Genomic DNA, 22261 nt, shown 5'->3' with positions numbered 1-22261 from the left:
CATTCTGGGTGTGCTTCTGAAGAGTACCTCAAACAATGGAAGAGGCTTCCTAGAGAGGAAGCCAGCCCCATGCCTGTCAGTGCTTGGACAATGCCCTCACTAACAGGTTTTCATTTGTGCTCAGTCCTGCAGTGGTCAGGCAGTTGGACTGGATGATTAGAGAGAGTATTTACCAGAGCATGTAGGGACAGGACAAGGGGCAATGGCTTCAAACTGAAAGAGAGTAGGTTTAGATTAGATATTAGAAGAAAATTCTTCACTGTGAGGGGAATGAGGCACTGGAACAGATTGCCCAGAGAAAGTGGTGGATGCCCCATCCCTGGAAGTGTTCAAGGTCCGGCTGGATAGAGCTCTGAGCAACCTGGTCTAGGAAAGGCGTCCCTGTCCACAACAGCAAGTTGGAACTAGGTAATTTTTAATGTCCCTTCAAGTCCCTTCAGCTTCTACAAGTCTGCGCTCACTGTAGGTCCAACTGAACTATTTTATTCTATTTTTTCTATCTTCCATCTCGTCTTCATTTGAAAAGAACTTACTTCCTGAACTCTGAGCTCTTCATCTTCAGATCCCAAACCAAATAGACATCTTTAAACCATTCTTTGTCCTCCTGTTACCAGCAGAACCAATGCTTATGCGTATGCTTTGTAGATTCTAGCAAATAATGATATAATTTTCCTCTAATTCCTCCTTCTCTTTAAACAGCAGCAACATAGATTATACAAATACAGATTTTAGCAGTTTATATTATATTTATATTATATTTATATAATATAACCATATTATATTTTTTCAGCTCACTTTTCCTTAAAAATCAGCAGAACTTCACTTACAGGAGCTGTATTTTAAATGGACAAAGATGTTACAGGGAATGATTATGTTTATCAACCTAGATGGCAGAGATGGGAAAAGCAAATCCAAAAATGAATGCTTTTTTTCAAATTGACAAATAAATGCCACTGCCTTTTTCCTACAAAGGCAGTGTGTTCTCTATCCTTAGAGTAGTGGCAATAACACCACTACTACAGTACAAGTTCAAAATTCTTGTGAAGATAAAAAAGGAAGACTCAAAACCAGGCATGTGGCAGGAATCAGCATTTTAAGAATGAGAAAAGGATAATTTTAAGTGCTAACTTTTTTATTTGCATTTGAAAATCCAAAACCATCGCTCTAAGAAGGTTGAAAATTTTTCAGGAGTAATCATTTTCTTCCATGATGTTTTGCTTGTTTTCTCTTTATAGCACCTGGAATTCACTGTGCACTTCATGTTTCCTAAAGTGGATTATCATATCACATATTCTAAATACAAACAAGCTTCACCCAATCCCTGTCAGCCCCATTCTATTCACTTTTTATGACACACAAGCTTGACAGGCGCTGGTGATAGCAGGCACGGCAAAAATACTTACAGAACTCAAGTGAGCTCTCACCTGAGTGTCACTATGACTGCTGATGGCTGGGCACATGCTGTTATAAGGGTTACAATGAAGAGAAATACGAGGAATGGGATGAGCGTGTTGCAGGTTCGATCACACTTCCCAGACACCGCGTAGCCGTTCTCATTCAGGTAGGTTTTGACAATCACCAGCCGGAGCTGACTGCGCTGGCCCACTGTCGGCGGAGTGATCACCTGGCGACTCTGCACACAGGCACATTCTGTGTAATTTCTGACCTGGGAGAGCAAAAAAGAACATTTCCACATAAAAAAATATGTGTAAGGAAGACATTGCATAGAGACATCGTACGACAGTCCTGTGGTACTTCTCAATTGAGAATCTTCTGCCTTCAGCATCATTACCCCAAGCACAAGCGAAGTTACGTCTCCAAGTAATTTTAAAGCTGGCCAGGACTCTCTATGATGAGGTCGCCTTTCCATTGCTTTATTCAGTCTGAGTTTAAAAAAAAATCTGGAATATATTTGGGAAATATTGACAAAACAATTCAATCACTTCCAACAGGTAGGCTAGAGAAAAATATTGTTTCTACTGTACTACAAAAAATGTGAGGAAACGCTCTTCAGGCAGCAGTGACAATGCCATATTCTGAAACTTAGCAACTGCTGACTTTCATACTCAGGCAATGTCTTCTGCCATGTTAATGGAAGGCTACCCAGATCTGGTCAAAGAGCAACAAGCTGCACTTCATGCTTGAAGCTCAAGACCTTCCACCTGGATATGGGTGTGGTTCTGGACAGGAGCTGAAACAGAGAATAAAGGGAACGCAGAGACTAAAACAGTGAGACTGGAGGACATGAGAGATTCCTGAATGAACAAAGAGAATGAAATTAAGATGAAGGACTGAATAAAGAAGTAGCATTTCACAGGCAAAGCGGACTCTGATCTGAGCAAGGTGAGGAAGAACTAGATCAGAAATAGCCGTCTTTCACATTTATGCTACTTCTGTTTTCATCTGATCAAATAGCAAAGGGGTGTGTAGCAGATCAGAATATTCCAGTGCTACAGAAGAAGATCAGGGACATATGTGACGTTATAGGAAGAAGTTTCTTGTTTCAATTTCTGCACTCATCAAACCTTAGACCACACATGCACAGACGCTACAAAATCATCTCAAGATTGTAAATTTCAGCACTTAAGACATCAGGACGTATCCAAAACATGGCTGTTTTGTCAATTTTAATGTATACCTTTATATGCATCCATGCCATCATGTAGCCTCATACTTCTTTCCCTCTGGGACTTAGCTGAACATCTTAATAATGTATCTGTTTATCCAGTATTTTACCTCCCATTTAAAAATGTGACTTCAGGTATTTTTTTCCTCACACTAAAAATATTCCACTACAAAGATGGAATGACTCACAGTTCATTTGGATTTTTCTACAGCACTCACTATTATAGTTTAACTCTTTCAAAAAGGAGTCGTTTATCTTCAAAATTTATGAGGTATTGATGCTGCTATCTCTATTTATTTGATGTTGTTATCTCAGGAGTGAAGTAACTGAAACAGATCAAAAATTTCACAAACACAGGTGACTAATTTGAGACAACTGGATTCCTTTTTTTCAGAACATTTTCCATTATACCCAGCTAAATATATTCTAAATGTAACTTTTCATGCCTTCAAATACAGATTTAGGCAGTGCATCTACAAGTGGCACTTCTTATTGCTCATGTTCATCATCCAGAACATGAAGAATACAAGACTTACGACCAACTGGAGAAGTTTTGTTTAAGTAACTTGTCCAGCGTCGCTTAGAAACAAAGCCAATGACAGATTCTGGTTTCCCAAGGCAGCACTCCACTCTAATATCATGAGTATCTGATTTCTTTCTGCAGTACCTCACCCTAAACTCCTTACTGCTTCCAAATGAAAATGTCAAATAGGAATTCTACAGAAATTAGTCCTCTTTACTACACAATCTTGGTTCATCACCAGTGAAACCAAGTCTGTGTATTAGAGACAGACATATCATGGCAGAAATGTTAAGAGTATAGGAATAGATATATGTATAAATATATATTATATATATAAAACAGGTATGAACTGTCCACTGGTGTCCTTTCCTCTTAGTCTGAACTCCTAAATGGTTAATTTTGAAAACACTCTATGTCAGAAACTTAAATCTAAATATTATACTTTAGCAACATTTTGTGTGTTACACAGTGGCATTAACCTACATTTATTATTTTTAGAAGGACCCTACAAAAGGATTATTTCATTTAAAAAAAAAAAAAGCCTTTTCCAAGCAATGTCAGCCCTATTCTGTTCACCATTAGCTACTGAGTTAAAACTTCAGGCCACAAAACATCTTTTCTTAAATCATAAGATGCAAAAGTATGTTTCAAAATCTGTAGTGAAGACCACATATTCCCAGAGTATTTGCCTACTAAATAAATTAATAGTGCCAGTTAGATATTAAGTGAAATGCAACAAAGATCAAGCCTATGTGTCAATTCAGGAAAACACAGATTATATAGACACTGAAATTTAACCACAGGCTCACACTGCAGGCTTTTCCAATTGGTCAAAACAATTTTCTACTAAAACCCAGCAGGATAATCTAAAAAGGAAAAAAAAACATTTAAAGGAAACTAATCTGTTCTCAGTGGCATCTATGTATGAATATGCTTTTTCAGACCACTATCCAGGTGACCTGAGAAAGCACAGTGCTGGACCTAACATCCTCCTGCTTCACAGGCTAGCTCAGGACTGCAAATCAGGAGGCTGATACTTTATAAGTAAGCTTTCTGGAAAGCACAATCAAGCCCTAAGAAAATCAATGTTTACATTACTTCTTGTCTTTCTTAACTGTCCCTTTTTAAAGGACAGTTCCATAACAGAAGAATTAAAGAGTTCATTTTTTTAATGAAACTAATATGACCATAATGCTCTGTTGATACTCAAGGCAGATTCTACTTTTCAACTGTCTTCCTGTGCCCAGTCCTGGAAACTGCCAAATTTCCATGGTTTGGTTTTACCAGCAGGATGTCCTTCTCCAGTTCAGCATAACTGGAATGCTGGGCTGTAACAAGTATTTCCAAGAAAGAAAGTGGATTATTAACATCCTTTCAGTTCTTGAGTTTCATGACAACTTTCATTTAGCCTGGAAGAGGTTTAGAAAAGGGCCATGGGACTGGTCAAACTGTTTTACAAGAGCAGAATACACGGGCAGTCTTCACCTAGCCAGGCAAACCACAGACCTATCAGTGCACTGGTGCAGGTGCAAGACCTACTTGGGCAAAATGACGAGGCTGACACAAACACCAATGACTTTAAACACGTCCTAACTAAATTTAAACAGGAGTTGAAAATACTTCCAACTACCTGAAGAGTTAAGTTTTTCCTTCAATTCAGAGAGGGAGTCACAAAAAGCCCCAAACTGCTCTGAAAGGTAAGACTGAACTCGGAGAAAGACAGTTTGACATGTTGGCGTGTTGGCAGAAAGCTGAATTAGATGACACTGACTCAAGGTACCCCCTCCAAGCCCTGAAGGAACAGCAGGCATGCAGGCCACTGCCACCAAGGTCTTCGGGGTCTGGAAACACCAGCCATCCCTATCTCATGGCATTTTGCACTCACTCAGCTGGAGGATTCACTTAGTACAAATGAATTTGCACCTCAAATTGGTACAAAACTAAAGGAAGTGGGTTGGGACCATGCAATAAAAGCATTGCCAGCCTTTCAAAACATGGAAAGGCTCAGAGATGAACGAGTCAGCTGTAGAGAGCTTACAAGAGGGATTCTTTAGCTAGGAACAGAGAAATCTTCGATCTGCAGCGGTCACGAGGGGCTACTCAGGGGTTGTGTGTGGATGGTGGGTGAAGCACTTACCCCTGTGCTGTGGTTTCCACCACTGATGCAGCCAGCTAGGCAAGGATTAAAATAGGTTATTCCATCTGATCCACAGACAGGCTCGTACTCATGAATCTTACATCCACAGTTAACATTACAGCTTCCAGTCAGATTCCTGTGGGCCATGGCAAGAGTGGGACTGAGGAAAGGAAAAAGAACATGCTAGTAGAGCACGCACAGATATCCATATCGTCCTGTACAGAGGGAGCAAACATCCTACTCATTAACTCTGGAACTGAGAGTTGATTCTTAGACAAAGACTGCATTAACTCTAGGTTATGTATGTGACTTAATATAGAAGAACACTCAAGTCATCCTTGCCATCAACTAAAAACAGGATAAAAAAAATAATACCAAAGTTTAATATTTGTATTGTACTTGGCTAGGTAATAGGTGTATTTCCCCTGGGTCTTTTTTCCTCTGTGAGGTAAGACACCACTATTTGATATGTCTATTCTTAGCTGCAGCAATTTCTTGTTGATTACTAATGAAAGACTCGGTGACAAAATGTAAGGATTCTGTGAACTAATGTGAACTAATAGGCATCTGTTCCCACATACCAACAACTGTTCAGAAAACGTAATGCTTATATGAATATGTGAAATCTACAGGAAGCTCTCTAGATGTGAAAATACCGCTGTGCTTTTACTAAATGTCTGTAAATGAACCACCACTCTGCTTCCCTAGACCATTCTCCAAAATGTGGCCAAAGCCCAAATCCCTTATGGATTTGGACATATTTCAAATGCTTCCTTCCCAACCTTGAATCCAGGCAGTTTAAACACCTGTACCTACATGGCTCCCTAAAACTATACAAATCTATGCTTCCTGTTGGAGAGCTCCGGCCAAAATGCAAACAATAGCTTACTTCACTTCAGTAGTCCTTGAGAATTGGAAACTATATTAATGTCTGAGAATTATACTGGAATGCACAACCACTCCACACCGGGCACTACAGTGTAATATTGAATTAACTGTTATGCCTTGTTTGCGCTGCTCTTAGTACTGCTCAACAGGCACTGCTGTTTAAAACTACCTCAAGTACCTCTGCTCTAAGCAGATCAGTAGATATCCAGGGAATTTCAGCACCTCCTCAGCCAGGCAGGAACAGAACGGAATGTGGATTGGGTTTGTGGCTGCATCCTCAAGATCCTGTACACATCTCACAGACTGCCATGGCTGCAGAGCCTCACGAGGGCTGCTGTTGGCTTGTCTTCATATCTGTGATACGCAGGCAGGGCCAGTGTGAAGATAAACAACTACCAGCAGACTTACTGCATCTCAGCTACCCCAGGGACCACAAGGGATGTTCTTCTGCTCCCATCTTCTACCCCTGATGAGACCAGAGGCGAGGCTCAGAAGCCATTCTGCACACAGAGACTGTCACCCCTGCTGTGTGCCACCTCACCTCCTGTCGCTAGTGACACTCAGTAGCACGACTGCTGCTCAGAGCATTCCACTTGACTGGTTTTCTTGTATTTATACACCACTATTTGCTTTTGCTGAATATGCTTGTCTTCCCAGCTGTGCACTTTAGCAGACAATTAAATATTACTAAGTAGCTTTCAAATATTTATTGACTGTCTACTGATCACACAAATCAGGTTCACAAATTTAGCTCTTGGAGCTACTTTACACTTTATGGTCTAGTTGGATGCTAACCAAAGCCTTTCTGAGTGTTTTGTTTCTTGCTCCATAAACAAACAAGGTACACTTTTAGAAACAAGTTGCAGCTTGAGCAGGAAGTTAAATATCCAGGACTGGTAGTGGTTCTGCCACCTTCTCAGCTATCACCTGAAATTTGTCATATTATATCCTGCTGGATTTCAATAATCAGTGTGCAACAACACATCACATAGCAAAGGGCAGACTTTTCCAGTAGTCTCTCAACAGAACTTTTTCTCCAATGGAAAAAACACCAAATCATCAAAACATTCCTCAGGAACATACAGATTTCAGCAGCACAGTGAGGAAAGCTTTTCGCACCAACAGGAGAGGCAGCATTTGTGGAGTTTTACGAAATCCTAGTCAGCCTGCTGAGCTGGATGTCCCAGATGCCAGAATACTTGGCATAAGAAGAGACTGAAGGCCCTTGTGCCCATGTTCCTGTTGACAGCAGGGCTCTGCCACATTGCACAGGATCAGGTCCAGGGACAGCCCAGACTGCCAGGAAAGGCACAGCTCGGGTTCCACACTCCAACCTCTCCCACCATGCAGGACACATTCTTCTGACCTCTTATCCCTCCACCACCTAAAACGCTTCTCAGCAACAGGTGGGTAGGGTTGTTCCACAGGCAGGAGAACCCATTCCCTGTCTTGCTCTGCTTACATAGCTAACTCCCTGCAGCTGCACTGCTGAACATTACCATGACACAGAGGTTAGGAAACCAGCTTTAAAAAAAAGGTGAAAGAAATCAGGCGTGCAAGAAATGAGAAGCATGAAACTGGAAACTGAACTGAGACCACTGTGATAATTTAATCTCAGCGGCATTTTTTTCTTTGTCCTGGAAGAAGATTTAAGTTTACACAAAGCAAATATGCTCAAATTAGTAACAAGTTACTGCAAGCTCCGTCTCTCCAGATTTCACCACCTTTTGCCCCCAGCATATCACCTATTTGCGGAATTTCTTTTTGTTACTTAGAGCAAATACCTTGCACACAGAGAGGTTTGTGTTTTTTCATCCTTTCAAGAACATGTAAACCACAAAATCATCTATTAATTCCATTTCCAAAAGTTCATTATCAGACAGTTGTAAGAGGCTCATGCTTTCCTCTTCATTACCTTCTCTGTTTACTCATTGTTCACTCCTCTTTCAGTGGTGGCAAAAAAATGAAGGATGAAGGAGTTTCAGATGCTGGGGACATGAAATCTCTACTAACAAGTGTCTATGTAACCCCATTTTCATCATATGGGATCAACCACATAGCATATACCATAACAGTTTTCTTGAACACTTCTTTCAGGAAGGAATCATTTTTTCTTGAAGGTATGTCTTTTTCAGGAAGTAAGCTGAACCAAAGCACTCTACTAATCCTGCCTTCTGGCACTGGAAGGCTGCCTACTCTCCACAAAGGAAAACAGAGCATTTATCCCTGAATCACAGCACAGCACATCACAAATTTACCTGCATCTGCCATTAAGAGCAGGTTCTTAGGGAAATTGCACCACAGCTACTTTGTCCTGCTCATGAGCTGATCTGTGGGAAAAGCAGCCTAGTTTCAATGTAGCAGCTGCTATAGAAACATGGGATGTCTGAGAAAGAGCTGCTCTGCTTGTTTCAGCAGGTGCAGATGCTGCCAACTTGCAAAACTGCTTCACCTGAGCTGCCAAGGACACCAGTCATGCACGAGCACACGAAGAAAAACCAGCCCCAAATGACAGCACTTCCTGAATTATTCTTTCAACTACAAACAATGCTGCTGCTGCTTCCATTAATAAGATTCAACTAACTGCAAGTTTGCTAAACGTGTGCTGGGACAAAACCCAGAACCCCATCTGACAAATTGCATTTGTTCACTTCTCAGGGAGACTGTTCTGTGTCTCCATGACACAATGCTAGTAAAGCTGATAAAGAGAAGACCTTTATTAGATGTGACTAACAATGAAAAGGACTCCACTCTCTAACATTTTTTTCTAAATCCTGTTTTCCTCTCCAACTATTAGTCCAGGGAAGGTTTATGGTATGGGAGTAAAGGGGAAAAAGGGAAAATATGAGACTTATTGCCTGGAGTTTTTAGAGCTGTGACCTGTTATTTCACATACTTAGGCCTGGATGAAAACATCACTGTACTGGCAATCAATGAACATATATTGGGGGGGAAAAAAGTGGACCCTCTTCCCACAAGGCTACAATTTAAATTAAATGCAGTTTAAAATAAAAAAGTCTGACTATATTTTGGTAACATCTAAACAAATAATTGATTTTGCACATGGTTTTATTTGTATCACTGTAGTAACCTACAGGACCAAGGAAATACAAAGGGAAGGAGATAACCTCACCACATAATTTCTATAAGCTAAATATTGGGCTATATGATAAAAAGGATTATCTTAATTTGATAGCAATACTTTTGGTTTGGTATTGCAGGATATTCTGGATGGTAGAGATCTGCAGTCTCCTTGTTGGCAAGCAGCTGGAATTGCACCAATGATGCAATTTTTGTGTAGCTGTCAAACAAGGGACCCTCTCACTGTGTTAGCTGGATTCCTTCTTTGTTGTTATTGTTCTGACCCAATTAAGTCACTGCTTTCAAGTTAAGGGATCCCACTGGCTGATTGGACTGAAATAGATACAAGAATAATAGAAACTCAAACTGGTGGTACAAGAGGAAGAATATAAATATTTTTTAATGTAAAACACATCAGTAAGTCAATTGCATGCTTTAACTAAACTTTAATTGCACCAAAACAACACAAAGCAATCAAAAAGAGTCTGCTTTAATTCATTACATATCAGAAATGTGAGAGATGGAACTGAACTAATCCAGGAATCTGTCACTATGAGTAAGCTCACCACGGAGGCTGTTTAGCTGCCTTATACCACAATACATGCAAGAGACAGGTCTGAAAAAAACCAAAGCAGCCGATATCTGCTATTTCCCTTTTGTTCAGTACTGGTGAGGCCACACCTGCAGTGCTGGGTTCAGTTCTGGGCTCCCCAGTAAAAGAGAGACATGGACATACCAGAGAGAGACCAGTGCAAGTCCACTAAGATGATGAAAGGACTGGAGCATCTCTCCTCTGAGGAAAAGCTGAGAGAGCTGAGACTGTTCAGCCTGGAAAAGGCTCAGGGGGATTTCATCAATGCCTATAAACACCTGAAGGGATGATGCAAAGAGGATGGAGCCAGGCTCTTTTCAGTGGTGTCCAGGAACAGAGGCAATGGGCACACGCTGAAACACAGGAGGTTCCCTATAAACACCAGAAAACAGTTTTCACTGTGAAGGTGACTGAGTGGTGACACAGGTTGCCCAGGGAGGCTATGGAGCTTCCCTCCTTAGAAACATTTAAAAGCCATATGGACAAGAAGACAATTCACTGGTTCAGGGCTTCCCACCTGGGTGCTGTTACAGTGCAAGAGAAGGGATGCCATATTGTGGTCTGACATAAGGCTCCTTACACTGCAATTCAAATATCAAACATGCCTTCAGAACAAGGCAGGGGCATGGAACAATAGGTTCTAAAATGCTGAGTGTATAACACAAAGGTGCCCTTGATCTTCCTGATAACAGAAATGCTGATGACATGCCAACACCAGGAAAACTGCTTGTGCCCAACATAAAACAGCAGAAAATCCTCTCTACTATATTCTAATCTATGCTTGCCTCCAGGTCCCATCCACTTCCTCAGAGCCAGAACAGTTAGAAAAATACTGAGTTATGAAATATACTGAATTATGAAATGTCATTGCCTACTTTTCTGAGTACTGCTATCCACATACTTCTATATTAACTGAAACCCAGGTCATCCCTCTCCTTTGTAGTGGTTTACGGCTCAGTTCACCAAACTAAAAACTGTACGTTTAAATGCATATAGATTGTACACACAGATCTACATGTAAATGTAGAAATGAATATATTTGTCCAGAAATTATCCTGCAGGGTATGTCTACACTGCCCACTGCAGCTGAGATCTCTGGGTTGCTGCCAGTGCAGGTAGTTCAGGTATCAGGCCTGGCACTGCCATGTTAATGGCAATTAGAGCATCATGCAATACATTTATCCCAAACCAGGCAGCTATACTGCTCTGCCTATCCAATCTTGCCCATTGAACTGTCCTTGATGTCCATATGCTGCACTACATTCAAAGCAGAAAATGAAGTATGTGTTTTATTAAACCTCGAAATGAAAGCATGCTTTTTTATTCCATGACCAACAACATTCTTTGATGGCTGAGTTAAAGAATTGCCTACTAAGTAAGTGATTTGAAGATATCAAATGAGGATTAAGAGAATGTTTATCACATCAGATATTCAAGATTAATTTATGTGTAGTGCTGCCTTTTTATTATCATTTTGATAATAAATAAATTTCTGCATTACAAAAATCTGGCTGAATCATGCTTTATAACATGCTGATAATGCTCAATTTCTGATGACATTACAGCCAGTATGATTTTTATACTGATTTCAAAGAACTTATTTACATCAAAATTTGTGAGAATTTCGCCATTACTATTTCTCATTTCTTTTCTCAGTAAGAACAGTAAGATGAACGTGGTAAGGAAGTAATGCTATTGCAGACTTGCACAACAGCTGTGAATTGATGCCTATTTCAATTCATGCTATGTATTTACTGCAAACACTATTACTAAAAAAAATATTAGATAATCTTACAATTCCAACATGAAGGCTATATGTTCCATGGCAATAGTATGCCTTGTCTTCAGCTTAGAAATAGATTTAAACCAAATGGGACTTTTCCCCAAACAGAAAGGTACAGGCATCTCATCAGTCAGGCAGGGATATTCTGACTTGCCACACAGATCGACTAATTCCTATCTGAAATTTATGTTTTCATTCCTATTAACTCTCATTTCTTCATCTACACCTACAGGCTGTCATAAACTTTAACAGCAGGTGGACAATCAAAGCATTCCACCCCCTTCCCATCCCTCTTCTCTCCTTCAGCCCACTAAACTCAGATGAGGCTATATCACCATGCTACTTCCTTCTACTGACAGCTGCTCAGTAGCAAGCTTTAACTCTAGGTCTTAGGAATACAAAGGAGCAACAGCTTTTCATCAGCTCTTGACTTTGAGCTGCTGGTTTTCTTTGTGCTAGCATTAAGGTTTGACACCAGTGTAGTAACACCCAGCAACAAGCAATGCAAAACATTCTCTGTGTAAATAGTGCCTATTTTCTTCCTTCCTTGCTTCCCATTTTACCTCTTTGTTTTTCACTTGCTATCCCTCTGCCCCACTGTATTTTTCCTCCATTTCATTATCTCTTTTTCTGCTCCACACTCTTTAGTCTCTTCAAAATATTAAGAGTCCAGAGCTGAGCCCTAAAAGCAAATATACAAATGGATCTGATACCCAGCACCTGGTCATAATTAAAAGGCAGACATGGCTCTGATGTAAAAGCAAAGGGAAATAACATTCCTTCAGACAGGTTCACACTCTCCAAACACTTACTCTGTTCCTGTGTTTAACCTACATGAAGAAGGCAATTTTGAGGAAAATCTCATGTACAAAGTAAGAAAGAAAATAAAAGCTCATGATCAGGCTTCTATGGAATCCCTTTCCAGTGAAAATGTCTCAAGTTTTACCACACTGCTTTCCCTCCTTTTTCTTTTTTTTTATGCCCTTCCATGCATTTCTTAATGCCAAGCCTAAATTCCTCACTCCCAAGTCCTTCCTATATCCACACCTTCTACCTCATTGCAGTTCTCTCCACTCTCTATGTAACTTTAGGGAATATGGTCCAGTTGCTGTCTTGATGATCCAGCAAGTGCTGGAGGACATTTACACAACTACTATGGAGTTCAGAAGCAGTGCACACCACTAAGGTTGACAGCACATGCCCAAGTGATTCCTCTCAAATAGGGACTGTAAACCTAAGACACTATTAAGGTGGTAATTAATAAACCCATTCAGAAATAATCTTCATAATCCACTTAGTTTTCTCACAATTTTTATCAGCAGAAAACATTTTGAAACACTAAGTAAATTCTAAGTAATCTACAGAGGACACTATTCTTATTTTTCTGCATCACTGAAGGCCACTCTAATGCATTTTCTCACCCCTCAAAAAGGTGAGTTACTACATAAACTGCATTATAAACCAGATGTAAAAAACAAGGGCCACACACTCACAGCACATGTTTACATCACAATACTCACTAAATTCTCATATGAATATGTGGCTTCCTTAGTACACCAGCTATCAGCATTTTTTACATTTCTAGATCAGGCTTACTGGAAAAAGCTGGTTTTGCCAGAGATAATCATCCAAGATACTTACCCAGTTGTGTAGGGTATATTTATTCCCCCTAGATTAATGCTTTCACATCCAACAATGAAGAGTGTTGAAAAGCACAGCAGAGAGACACCACTGCAGATCATAGCCAACTTTGCAGACTCTCTTGCACCGAGTTTCAGCTTTTTTATAATGTAGCCACCTAGGACAATACCAACACCAGCACTTGGGACAATAATCACACCTACCAGGAAGAAATTCAAACAGCATTAAAACAGGACCTACAGAAATGGTATAAAACATAAATATTGGTTTCATTCTGTAATTAGATGACTGCAAATGCTGCACTAAGGTCACCATTGTCTGATTCTCTGCTAGCAAACTGAGTCAGGCTTTTCAAACCTCTGGAGTGTTGTCAAAGAATTTATAAAAGCCTCCTTATCATATCAGCAGCAGCCAAAGCACTATAAGAGAACTATTGTACTTACAAGCAGAAACATTGTTTTGTATTTATTTTAGAATGGGGAGAAGGGCTACATATAGGTCCAGTTTAACTAGTGAAAATTTGAAAAAAATCCAGGTTTGGACACAAATGTTCCTCTTCCCACTCTCATGATTAATTCCAGTGAAATGCAAGCACTAACCCCAGGCAGGACCCCAGAACCCTGCCCAGCTGCGAGTGCACACGAGCCTGGCTGCAATTTCTGCCTTCCACATACTTAAGCTGAATAGCACTTTCATAGGCAACTAGCATCAGGACAAGAGGAAATGGCCTCAAGCTGGGCCAGGGGAGGTTCAGGCTGGACATCAGAAAGAACTTCTTCACTGAAAGGGTGGTTAAGCATTGGAACAGGCTGCCCAGGGAGGTGTTGGAGTCACCATCCCCGGAGGTGCTCAAGAAACGGCCAGAAGTGGCACTTGGTGCTATGGTTTATTGACATGGTGGTGTTTGGTCCAAGGTTGGACTTGATGGCCTTGGAGATCCTTTCCAACCTTAATGATTCTGTGATTCCATGATTCCTACCTCAGCACTCCATCTCAGCACAGTTATGTGGAGTGCAAACTGATCAAACACAATTAAAGAAATTAAGATAATAGAATTAGGGTACGTTTAAGACACAAAAGACGTGCCTATGAAATTTCTGTGGCTCTGCTGCTGCAGTTATAAAGTTCAGCAACACATCACCAGGTTGTCCTCACTTGTCAGGTCCTGAGGTGGTGGCAAGTCAGCAAATGTCTTGCACTTTTCTTCCCTTGTTTTTTGCTTCTCACTGACATGTGAGAAGGTCTTTAAATAAGGGCTTTGCCAATAAAACCGCATTCCACAGCAACATGGAATTTGAACTACTTTTGGCAGCTGCATCTACTGAGAAGCTAAACTTTATAATCTAAATTGTTAAAGATGCTGGTCTTTTAAAGAAGCCAGTAAGACTATCACTTGCAAATACCTTTAACATTACTGCAAAGCATACTCATTCTCTGCTAATATGTCTGAAGGTGAAAGGGACATTATATTTATCAAAATGTTGAGATTGTGGAAGCAAGAATAAGAGGGAAAAATAGGTGACAAGTTAATTAACCACCAATGACATTATAGAATAAAATGTCATTACATGGCGAAGATTCTGAACAATAAGTCTTCACAGAATCAAAACCAGTCTTTCTCCCAAGAGCAGAAACTAAATGTAGAAGCTGCACAAGTTCAAGACATGAAGTTTGGCACACAGTGTTTTTTGATGATGATTAATGCCAGCGCCTTTTTAAAACAGAAAGAAATTGCGACTTAATTAAAAAATTGCTGCTTAGGAGACAAAAAATTACCAGTAAAATCTTTATCTGAAGAGATTCAGGAAGTATATGTACTCAGCTAGCAATGTATGTATTAAGCATAGATGTACAATGTAAGTAACGTGTAAATTCTCCTTTTACTAATCAGAAAATCTGTGAACTTGTCATGTCTTTTACTGTATTAGCCAGTAGCAATCTAATACAGAATTTCCAAGTTTCCCTTTCCCATCCTTCCCACAAAAAATATTTATAAAATTAACAACTGTTGACTTCAATGCGAAGTTTAAGAGTTGGGATTGTAGAAGCAGTGCCCACTTGTCTATGTTACACATCCAGCCTGATACATTTCATCTTCTTCTGGTTCATTATATAGTCTTTATCAAGTAATTTATAACAGGGGAAACAACAGATGTTAAGATCTTCACACTCTGGGCAAGCTCACACCAGTTTTCCAGTTTTAGCTCTTTTAATGTACTGGCTGTTGAGTGCTTTTTCTGACAGGAATGTTTCTGGTTTATCCTGAGAATGAAGCAAGCTATGGTGTAGCCATCCCATCAACACTCATTACAGCAGAACTCCTGTGTGTGTAGCTACCCTAAGCTTCAGAGAGCATCACGGTCCCGTGAGTCAGTGTTTCCTCCTTATATGCAGAACACAGGGATTTCATGCCCTAAAGAAAATCTCATCCCAGAAACTCTCAAATAGAAAGCACCACATGGTGCTTCTCTGACTTTTCCCCTCCACACTCCAGAAATTCCTTGCATTTCTTCCAGCTACTGCAAGCGACAAATTCTTCCCATGTGAGGCTTGTGTGCCTTCCTTCTTCCTTCTGCCACTTTTGTCTTTTTTTTGACGGATGTCCCTGTGCAGCTTCACCCCATACTTCACCTGTGTCCCCACAACTCACTCCAGTCCATCACTCCTTGGGCACAGTACCTGGAAGTATGAGGGAGCAAAGAACTAACCTGCCTAGCAATTAGCAGCCCTTCTATATGAAAAGCACTATGGAGAATTTAAAAAGATGTTTATAAAGACAAATGTCTTTGGTGCAGCTAGAAGAGGAGGAAACTCATCTGCACGACACAGGCCCCAATTTTGCACAATATTCTGGCCTCTTTTAGTAGCAAAGTTCCCATCTCTCCCAGTCACAGAGCAGCGTAAAGCTTAAAATTTTGTGGTCTGTAGTGCTATTAAAAGTTGGATGTGGCTGTACACTGGCACAGCAGCGGAAGCACCACACCTACTGAATAGGGGTCTCCTGAAATGACAGGTAGGAGAGAATTTGGGGAGTTGTGCCTAGACTAGATTGCTGTCTCAATGTTACTAAGTAAATAAGGAAAAACCAGGACCCTGGAGGAGAGAGATAACTGAAGGATGGGACAGATAGACAACTTGTCACTGAGGGAAAAAAAGATAAAGATATTTTAAAGATCAAAGAGGAATTAAAATTCCCAGAAAATAACAGTTTTAAGAGATCTTTTAAAGCACACAAATTGCAGTAATGTCTGTGTTTTTTCTAGATTGTTTTTGTTGGTTTTTTTCCCCCTTGGAGACCATCAACAAATGAGAAAACGTCTGGCTAGGCTTATGCAAAAAAAAATCCAGCCCTTTAACAATATAAATGGGTTCACATTTTACAAAATATGTGTAACAAACATCAAAAAATAGTCTGAATATCTAACCAAATGCAGAAAGCTGGATCCAATCACCTGTTCGAACAAACACATTTTTGGTTCACTCCTACATTGACTCATGCCATTAGCCAAAGCCAACCATTGCAAGGTAACACTATGTGGCAATGCCTTACCAGTGTAGATGCTGGCATTGGAAGCTGGGATGCCAAACTGTGACTCGATGAACTTGGGAATGAAGGTAATAAAAGCTGTGACAATGGCACTCTCAGCTGTGTATGACAAACTCACAAAAAGGAATGTCATGTTGCTTAAGATCCTGACAGCTGCTCTTGGAAGCTCTATAAAATGACAAAAATGACAAACGAATGTTATAAAGAATGAGCGAGAAACAAAAGCAAACTGAAACAGAACCAATTGATTTTCTTTGAGACAGACTGGCAATAATGGCTTGCTAGCAGCTGGTATGTTTGCTAGGCAGAAGGGAGAGTGCATACTTGGGATTGCAGCCCCTGCTCTCTGCTCTGACCCCATCTCACCGCCTCGCTCAGGGCCACGTTCCCACTTGGCACAAACACAACTGAGGTGTGTATTAAAAAACTATCAGAAGAAACAGGGCTTACATAGTAACACCATAACAGGAAGAAAAACAGCAGAAAGATGTACTGATTTTGGAGCTATTCTGATATCTTATTTTGAGATTTTCTGTGAGGTAACACATACCACACCACTGAACTGACAGTACTGAGTTTTGCACTCCAGAAGAGGAAAAAAGATCATATACTCCCCCTGTTACTCTCTGCTTCAAGGACCATGCTTGGAAAGCTGGGGTAATAATACTCTAATTTGAAAGGGGAACCAAAATATTTTTAGTTAAACATTTTTCTACATGATTTAAAAGCATTTACAATGATGCAGACAAAGCATAATGAAAAATTACATCAATGATATCAAGGAATCTCAACATACATTACATACCACTCAATATTCTCAGAAGGGATAAAGCAATCAATTAAAAATGAGAATATGTCATTAACTTAAACCGAAAAAGTACTCATAGATGTTGCAGTTATTCTCAAATCAAATACCAAACCCCCATGAAATTCAGCACTGTAGTTAAATTAAACACTTACATACTTCTAATTTAGTCCTGAAGTGATGTCAAATTATCATCAACCTATTCAGCACTTAATTTTTTTCAGATTAGATGCTGTGATTTTAAACACATCTTCTTTTCCTTGGGGCTTTTTTTTACCCAAGATCAATTTTTTTTTTAAGTGTTATATCTAATCTTCTATAGTTCAGATTTTTTCATTTGCTTTTCACTCAGTACAGAAATGGAGTAGTGCTTGAATCAAAGCCAGTTGAATTCAATGACAAGAGCACCCATTAGAAATACATGTTGAACAAGAACAACTGAGTGAGAATTGTATTGATGTTGAAAGTTGTCAAGACAAAAATCTGTATCACTTTCTCCACTGACTCCAGTAGGTTATCTGTATAAAAGCAAACAGAATTTCACTTGTCATGTCAAAACTCATCAAGCTGCAAATTAGCACTTAAGTTGTCTGACTGCATCCAGTCTTAGCTTATGCCAGCTGTCAAAATTTACACTGAATTCATGATGAGTACTGGGTTTATAATTTTAATGTAGTCAAATGCTCTTCTGCTACCCCTATGAAGAAACATATTAAATGTTAAATACAAAATTTGGTGGAAATAACTAATGAATAAACCATATTAAGAAGCACTCATATATTTGAATTTTAATGGTTTTTACCACCTACAGCTTAAAAAAAAAAAAAAAAAGGGTGCTGTTCGCAATAGAAGCAACAGGAGCAAACAGTTATGACCATGCTGATGCTGCTGTGAGAAAGGACTCAGGAAGCAGAAAGGAGGATTGGTCCTGCTGGAAACTGAGTTACTTAGAGGCAGCTGCTCACCTGGGTTGAAAATGTGAGAGAAAATAAGGTATTATCACAGAGAGAAAGATAATTTTATTAGGATGATGAACTGAGTGCTCTTTGTAGAAATGAACTGGTAGCTCTTGGCCAAGAGCTGAACTCAAGATCTTTGCTAAATCCATTATTTTAAAGAGTCTGGTCCAGACATCATAATACCTGGTAAAGTTTAGCCCCTCCTGGTAAAACTGAGCTTCAGGGAAATGTCTGCTTTAGAATTTTCAGTCCTAATAAGAATTTAAAGAATTAATTTGGCAAAGAACTGCAGAGCTAATGAACATTTTGCTCTGGTGTTTATATCTAGAGCTATACTTCTGCTGACTCATACTTATATCTCATCTGAGCACTCAGGCTAAAGGCCATTACTCGTTTCAAAACTAATTGGTATTTTGAAATGGGATTTCTACTGATAAGTAAATAAAATGTAGTGTCTTGGAAAAAGCATAAGTTCCCTTACACCCGTGTGGAGGGTTCTACAGAGAACAGCTTTGCTGATTACTGTGAATTTTGGCATGAAATAGTGAGTTTATTTCTGCATGCCGCACTAATACACGCCACCTGGAGCACTTGAGAGTTGAAACTCTTCATGGTTTATAAACAGCAATTGTCTGGCATACAAGGGAAAGTTGCTATATAGTAAGAATCTTGGAAATAAAAACACACATTCAGAGTTAGGCTTTCCCCGATTTCCTCCCATGATCACCGTCAAATCCTGTGTGACAGCATCTACACTACACTTCTGAATTTAAAAACGTATAATAAAAAGGTAATTGTAGTAAAAAGCAAGAATGCTAAAAACTTTAGGGATCCTTTATACTACATAATCAATCATGCTTTTAAAACATTTCTATGTCAAACTCCTTTTGCGTGGCTAGCCATAGGCCTAGGCTTTCATTTCAAGGCCATTATTAAACCTGTCAGGTTTGATTTTTAGGAAAGGCATCTTCAAAAGACATTGCATGTTTTTGCACACATGCATCAGAAACAAACCTACAGGAACTTGCAATTTCCCTCATTCTGTCATCTAAACTAATAAACCTCTATTGATCACACTCCTAGAACTAAAACAATTTTTTAGCATGGCTGCAAACATGTTTCTATTTCTGTGCAGTAATTCAAATCTTAAACATCCTTGGTTTTTGGGGTTTTTTTTCCCAATAACCTAACATATAACTAAGAGTAAACTGAAACTTGCCTTGCTGGACTGGTTTGCTAGTCTACTGGCAATTTTCTTCCTTTCATGATCTTTGACAGTATTTTTTCTCTGGTCAGTATTCATTTTTCTTTCACTCATGTGCTGGACCACTGCTTGATATATGGTAAGGGAAAAGCACATGAAAAATCTGCAGGTAATACAAGTATTCATAAATATTTCTCTAAGCACAACTTTTAAAGCACTGTAAACAGAATTTCAATAAAAATGCAAATAATTCTGACTTCACCTCCTTTTTTCAACATTGAATATAGTTTCTTTTATCCCTGTTTCTGCACACCCAGCCCAAGGCAATGCAATGAATACAATCAGGGGAATAAATCATCCCAGTCTACAGCCCTGTCCTTTTGCAGCCCATCAGAAAAGTCCCTTGTAAGGGTGAGGCAGATACTAGCTACAAGACCTCCTTCTGCTAGTGCTCCCAGTCTGGACAGCACTACCCAAGCCTGCAGCTTTGGAGAAGGCTGGTTCCACACCGAGGTTCTCAGGAGCGGATTCCACTGTTGTGCAGTACAAAGCAGAGCCGAGATGTGAGCCAGAATTTCTGGTTTGTTTATCAGAATGGAAACTAGCAAAGTGACACACAACTACTTCAAATATATCCTGCATGGAGCTAATCACTTAATCTCTAGAATAGTATTTTGCCACTTCATTATCTACTCACACACCATTTAAACAACCTCATTCAACTCTCAGGACACGCCTTAAGCACCTGGGTGGTGGCTGCATCGTTGAATAGCCCCTAATATCCCATCAAGAGTGGAGGGGTTCAGAACCAGTTTGATATGAATATTAGTTATTTAAATTTGATTTAGAGCAGGTCCTCGAGGCTCCAGTTAGCACTGCTCATCACTGCATGGAGCTATGCCAATCTTTTCTATTTTGAGCTCTTCAGGATGGCCTAAGAAAGGACGAGAGGGGAGAGCCTTGCTCAAGGTCAGTGGCACTGCAGGATCTCCAGCCCGTGGGCTGCTGAACCCTCTGACATTTACAGTGCCCACCAAGCGCCCCCCACACACAGTGCATTGCCTCCCCTTCCTCTTCTGATCTCTGTCAACCAATCTTCAGGTAGCACAGAAACTCCAATCCAGATCCTTGGCAAAGCACCTCAGTGGGCTTATCCTGCAACCACGAGCCCCTCAGGAGTTTCTTTTATGTCTGCTGATACTCTGACAATCATTATTATCCTGTCTCTGTCCTTCACAGGAACTCACTGAGAAAGGCATACGACAGCTGGTAGATGTGAAAAGGCAAACGGGAATATTCTACATTTAGGAAAGGGCCGTACATAGGGACAAAACAAAAAAACCCCAAAGGCTACAAAATACATGTAATTAATTAATTATTTAATTCAGATTAGATCAGCCTATTTTAAGCAATATATACATTTGCTTTCTTTACACTGCTCCTTTATTCAATTGCACATTAAGTTTCATTTATAGTAGTAAATGAAAGGGACTGCACATACAGTTTCCATGGTACAAAACCCGAAGGGTATAATAAATGAGAACAGTAGTTTTGTCTGCTCAGATTCATGTAGTATCTGCACGTATGGGATTGAATCGTAGTTTCATCATTATAAAGCTCCTCTAGCTCATGTAATCCACACTACCTCTATTTTTCCCAATAAACTACATTCAATTTTCTTCCTCCTGTGACCTACTTACTGTTTTATTTAATACGTTTGATACCTGACTCAGAAGCATTCTTCAAACCACATTTTCTACTTGAAACGTAAGTAAGAAAAGAATGAATTCCAAGCCCTAGCAACTTGAAACATGTGAAAAAGCAAAGTTGTATCTGTATTTTTATCCGATCTCAGCTCTACCATGGGCCAAAATAAAGCTCTGGTCACTGAAGTTTGAGGCTACTTGCAGATGGAGCCAGTTTGGGTTTATTTCTTCAGCCTATACTGGCAGTCAGTGCAGAAAAAAAGACTCTCATTATGACTTTTTGATACCTTTTCATTAGCCTAGACAATTAATTAGGAAATTAGGACAAGTTACAACAACAAAAAAATCATTTCGCCAGGCTTCCCAGGTAAGATGACATCATACTGGAAGAACAAAACAGTTACCTTCCTTACCAAAGCTGCATGGATTTCAGAGATTTGATGGCACTGACCTCTGTCATGGCAGACTATGACATCACTGACATTTATTAGTACAGAACAGAAGATATGACCTACTAAATCATCAGCCTCCTGGCTACTGCCTAAGTGGAGTTTCTGCCCATAGTGCTACAAAAAGATGAAGCTCTGAAATTCAATGGGAAGTATAAAATGTTCACTGCATCTCAGAAGAAGCAATGCTAAATGACTTAGACACATATGATCCTTTTTTCCTTCCCATTATAAACAAAATTACCTCAGCTGAGAAGCTTGAGGCATGATCTTATTCCATAAAGCCCACTTAAACCTGAAAAATAATTAAATGATAGTGC

At 39.8% G+C, this 22261-nt stretch overlaps 1 protein-coding gene across 1 annotated transcript in view; it reads right to left on the bottom strand.

The window, feature by feature from the left end:
- SLCO5A1 (solute carrier organic anion transporter family member 5A1) overlaps nucleotides 1-22261 on the bottom strand; it is a gene marked incomplete at its 5' end in the record, with an annotated part of 70407 nt that overhangs the window by 5633 nt on the left and 42513 nt on the right. The window contains 4 exons of the mRNA XM_017731207.1: nucleotides 1425-1666; nucleotides 5287-5446; nucleotides 13272-13470; nucleotides 16822-16986. Of these exons, the coding sequence (XP_017586696.1) occupies nucleotides 1425-1666; nucleotides 5287-5446; nucleotides 13272-13470; nucleotides 16822-16986 (766 nt within the window). The remainder of the gene's footprint in view (nucleotides 1-1424; nucleotides 1667-5286; nucleotides 5447-13271; nucleotides 13471-16821; nucleotides 16987-22261) is intronic.

Source organism: Corvus brachyrhynchos, unplaced genomic scaffold (genome assembly GCF_000691975.1).
Source record: "Corvus brachyrhynchos isolate BGI_N302 unplaced genomic scaffold, ASM69197v1 scaffold633, whole genome shotgun sequence".
NCBI lineage: Eukaryota > Metazoa > Chordata > Aves > Passeriformes > Corvidae > Corvus > Corvus brachyrhynchos.
Note: the sequence above shows the minus strand (reverse complement) of the source record. Positions and strands in the feature narration are given on the sequence as shown.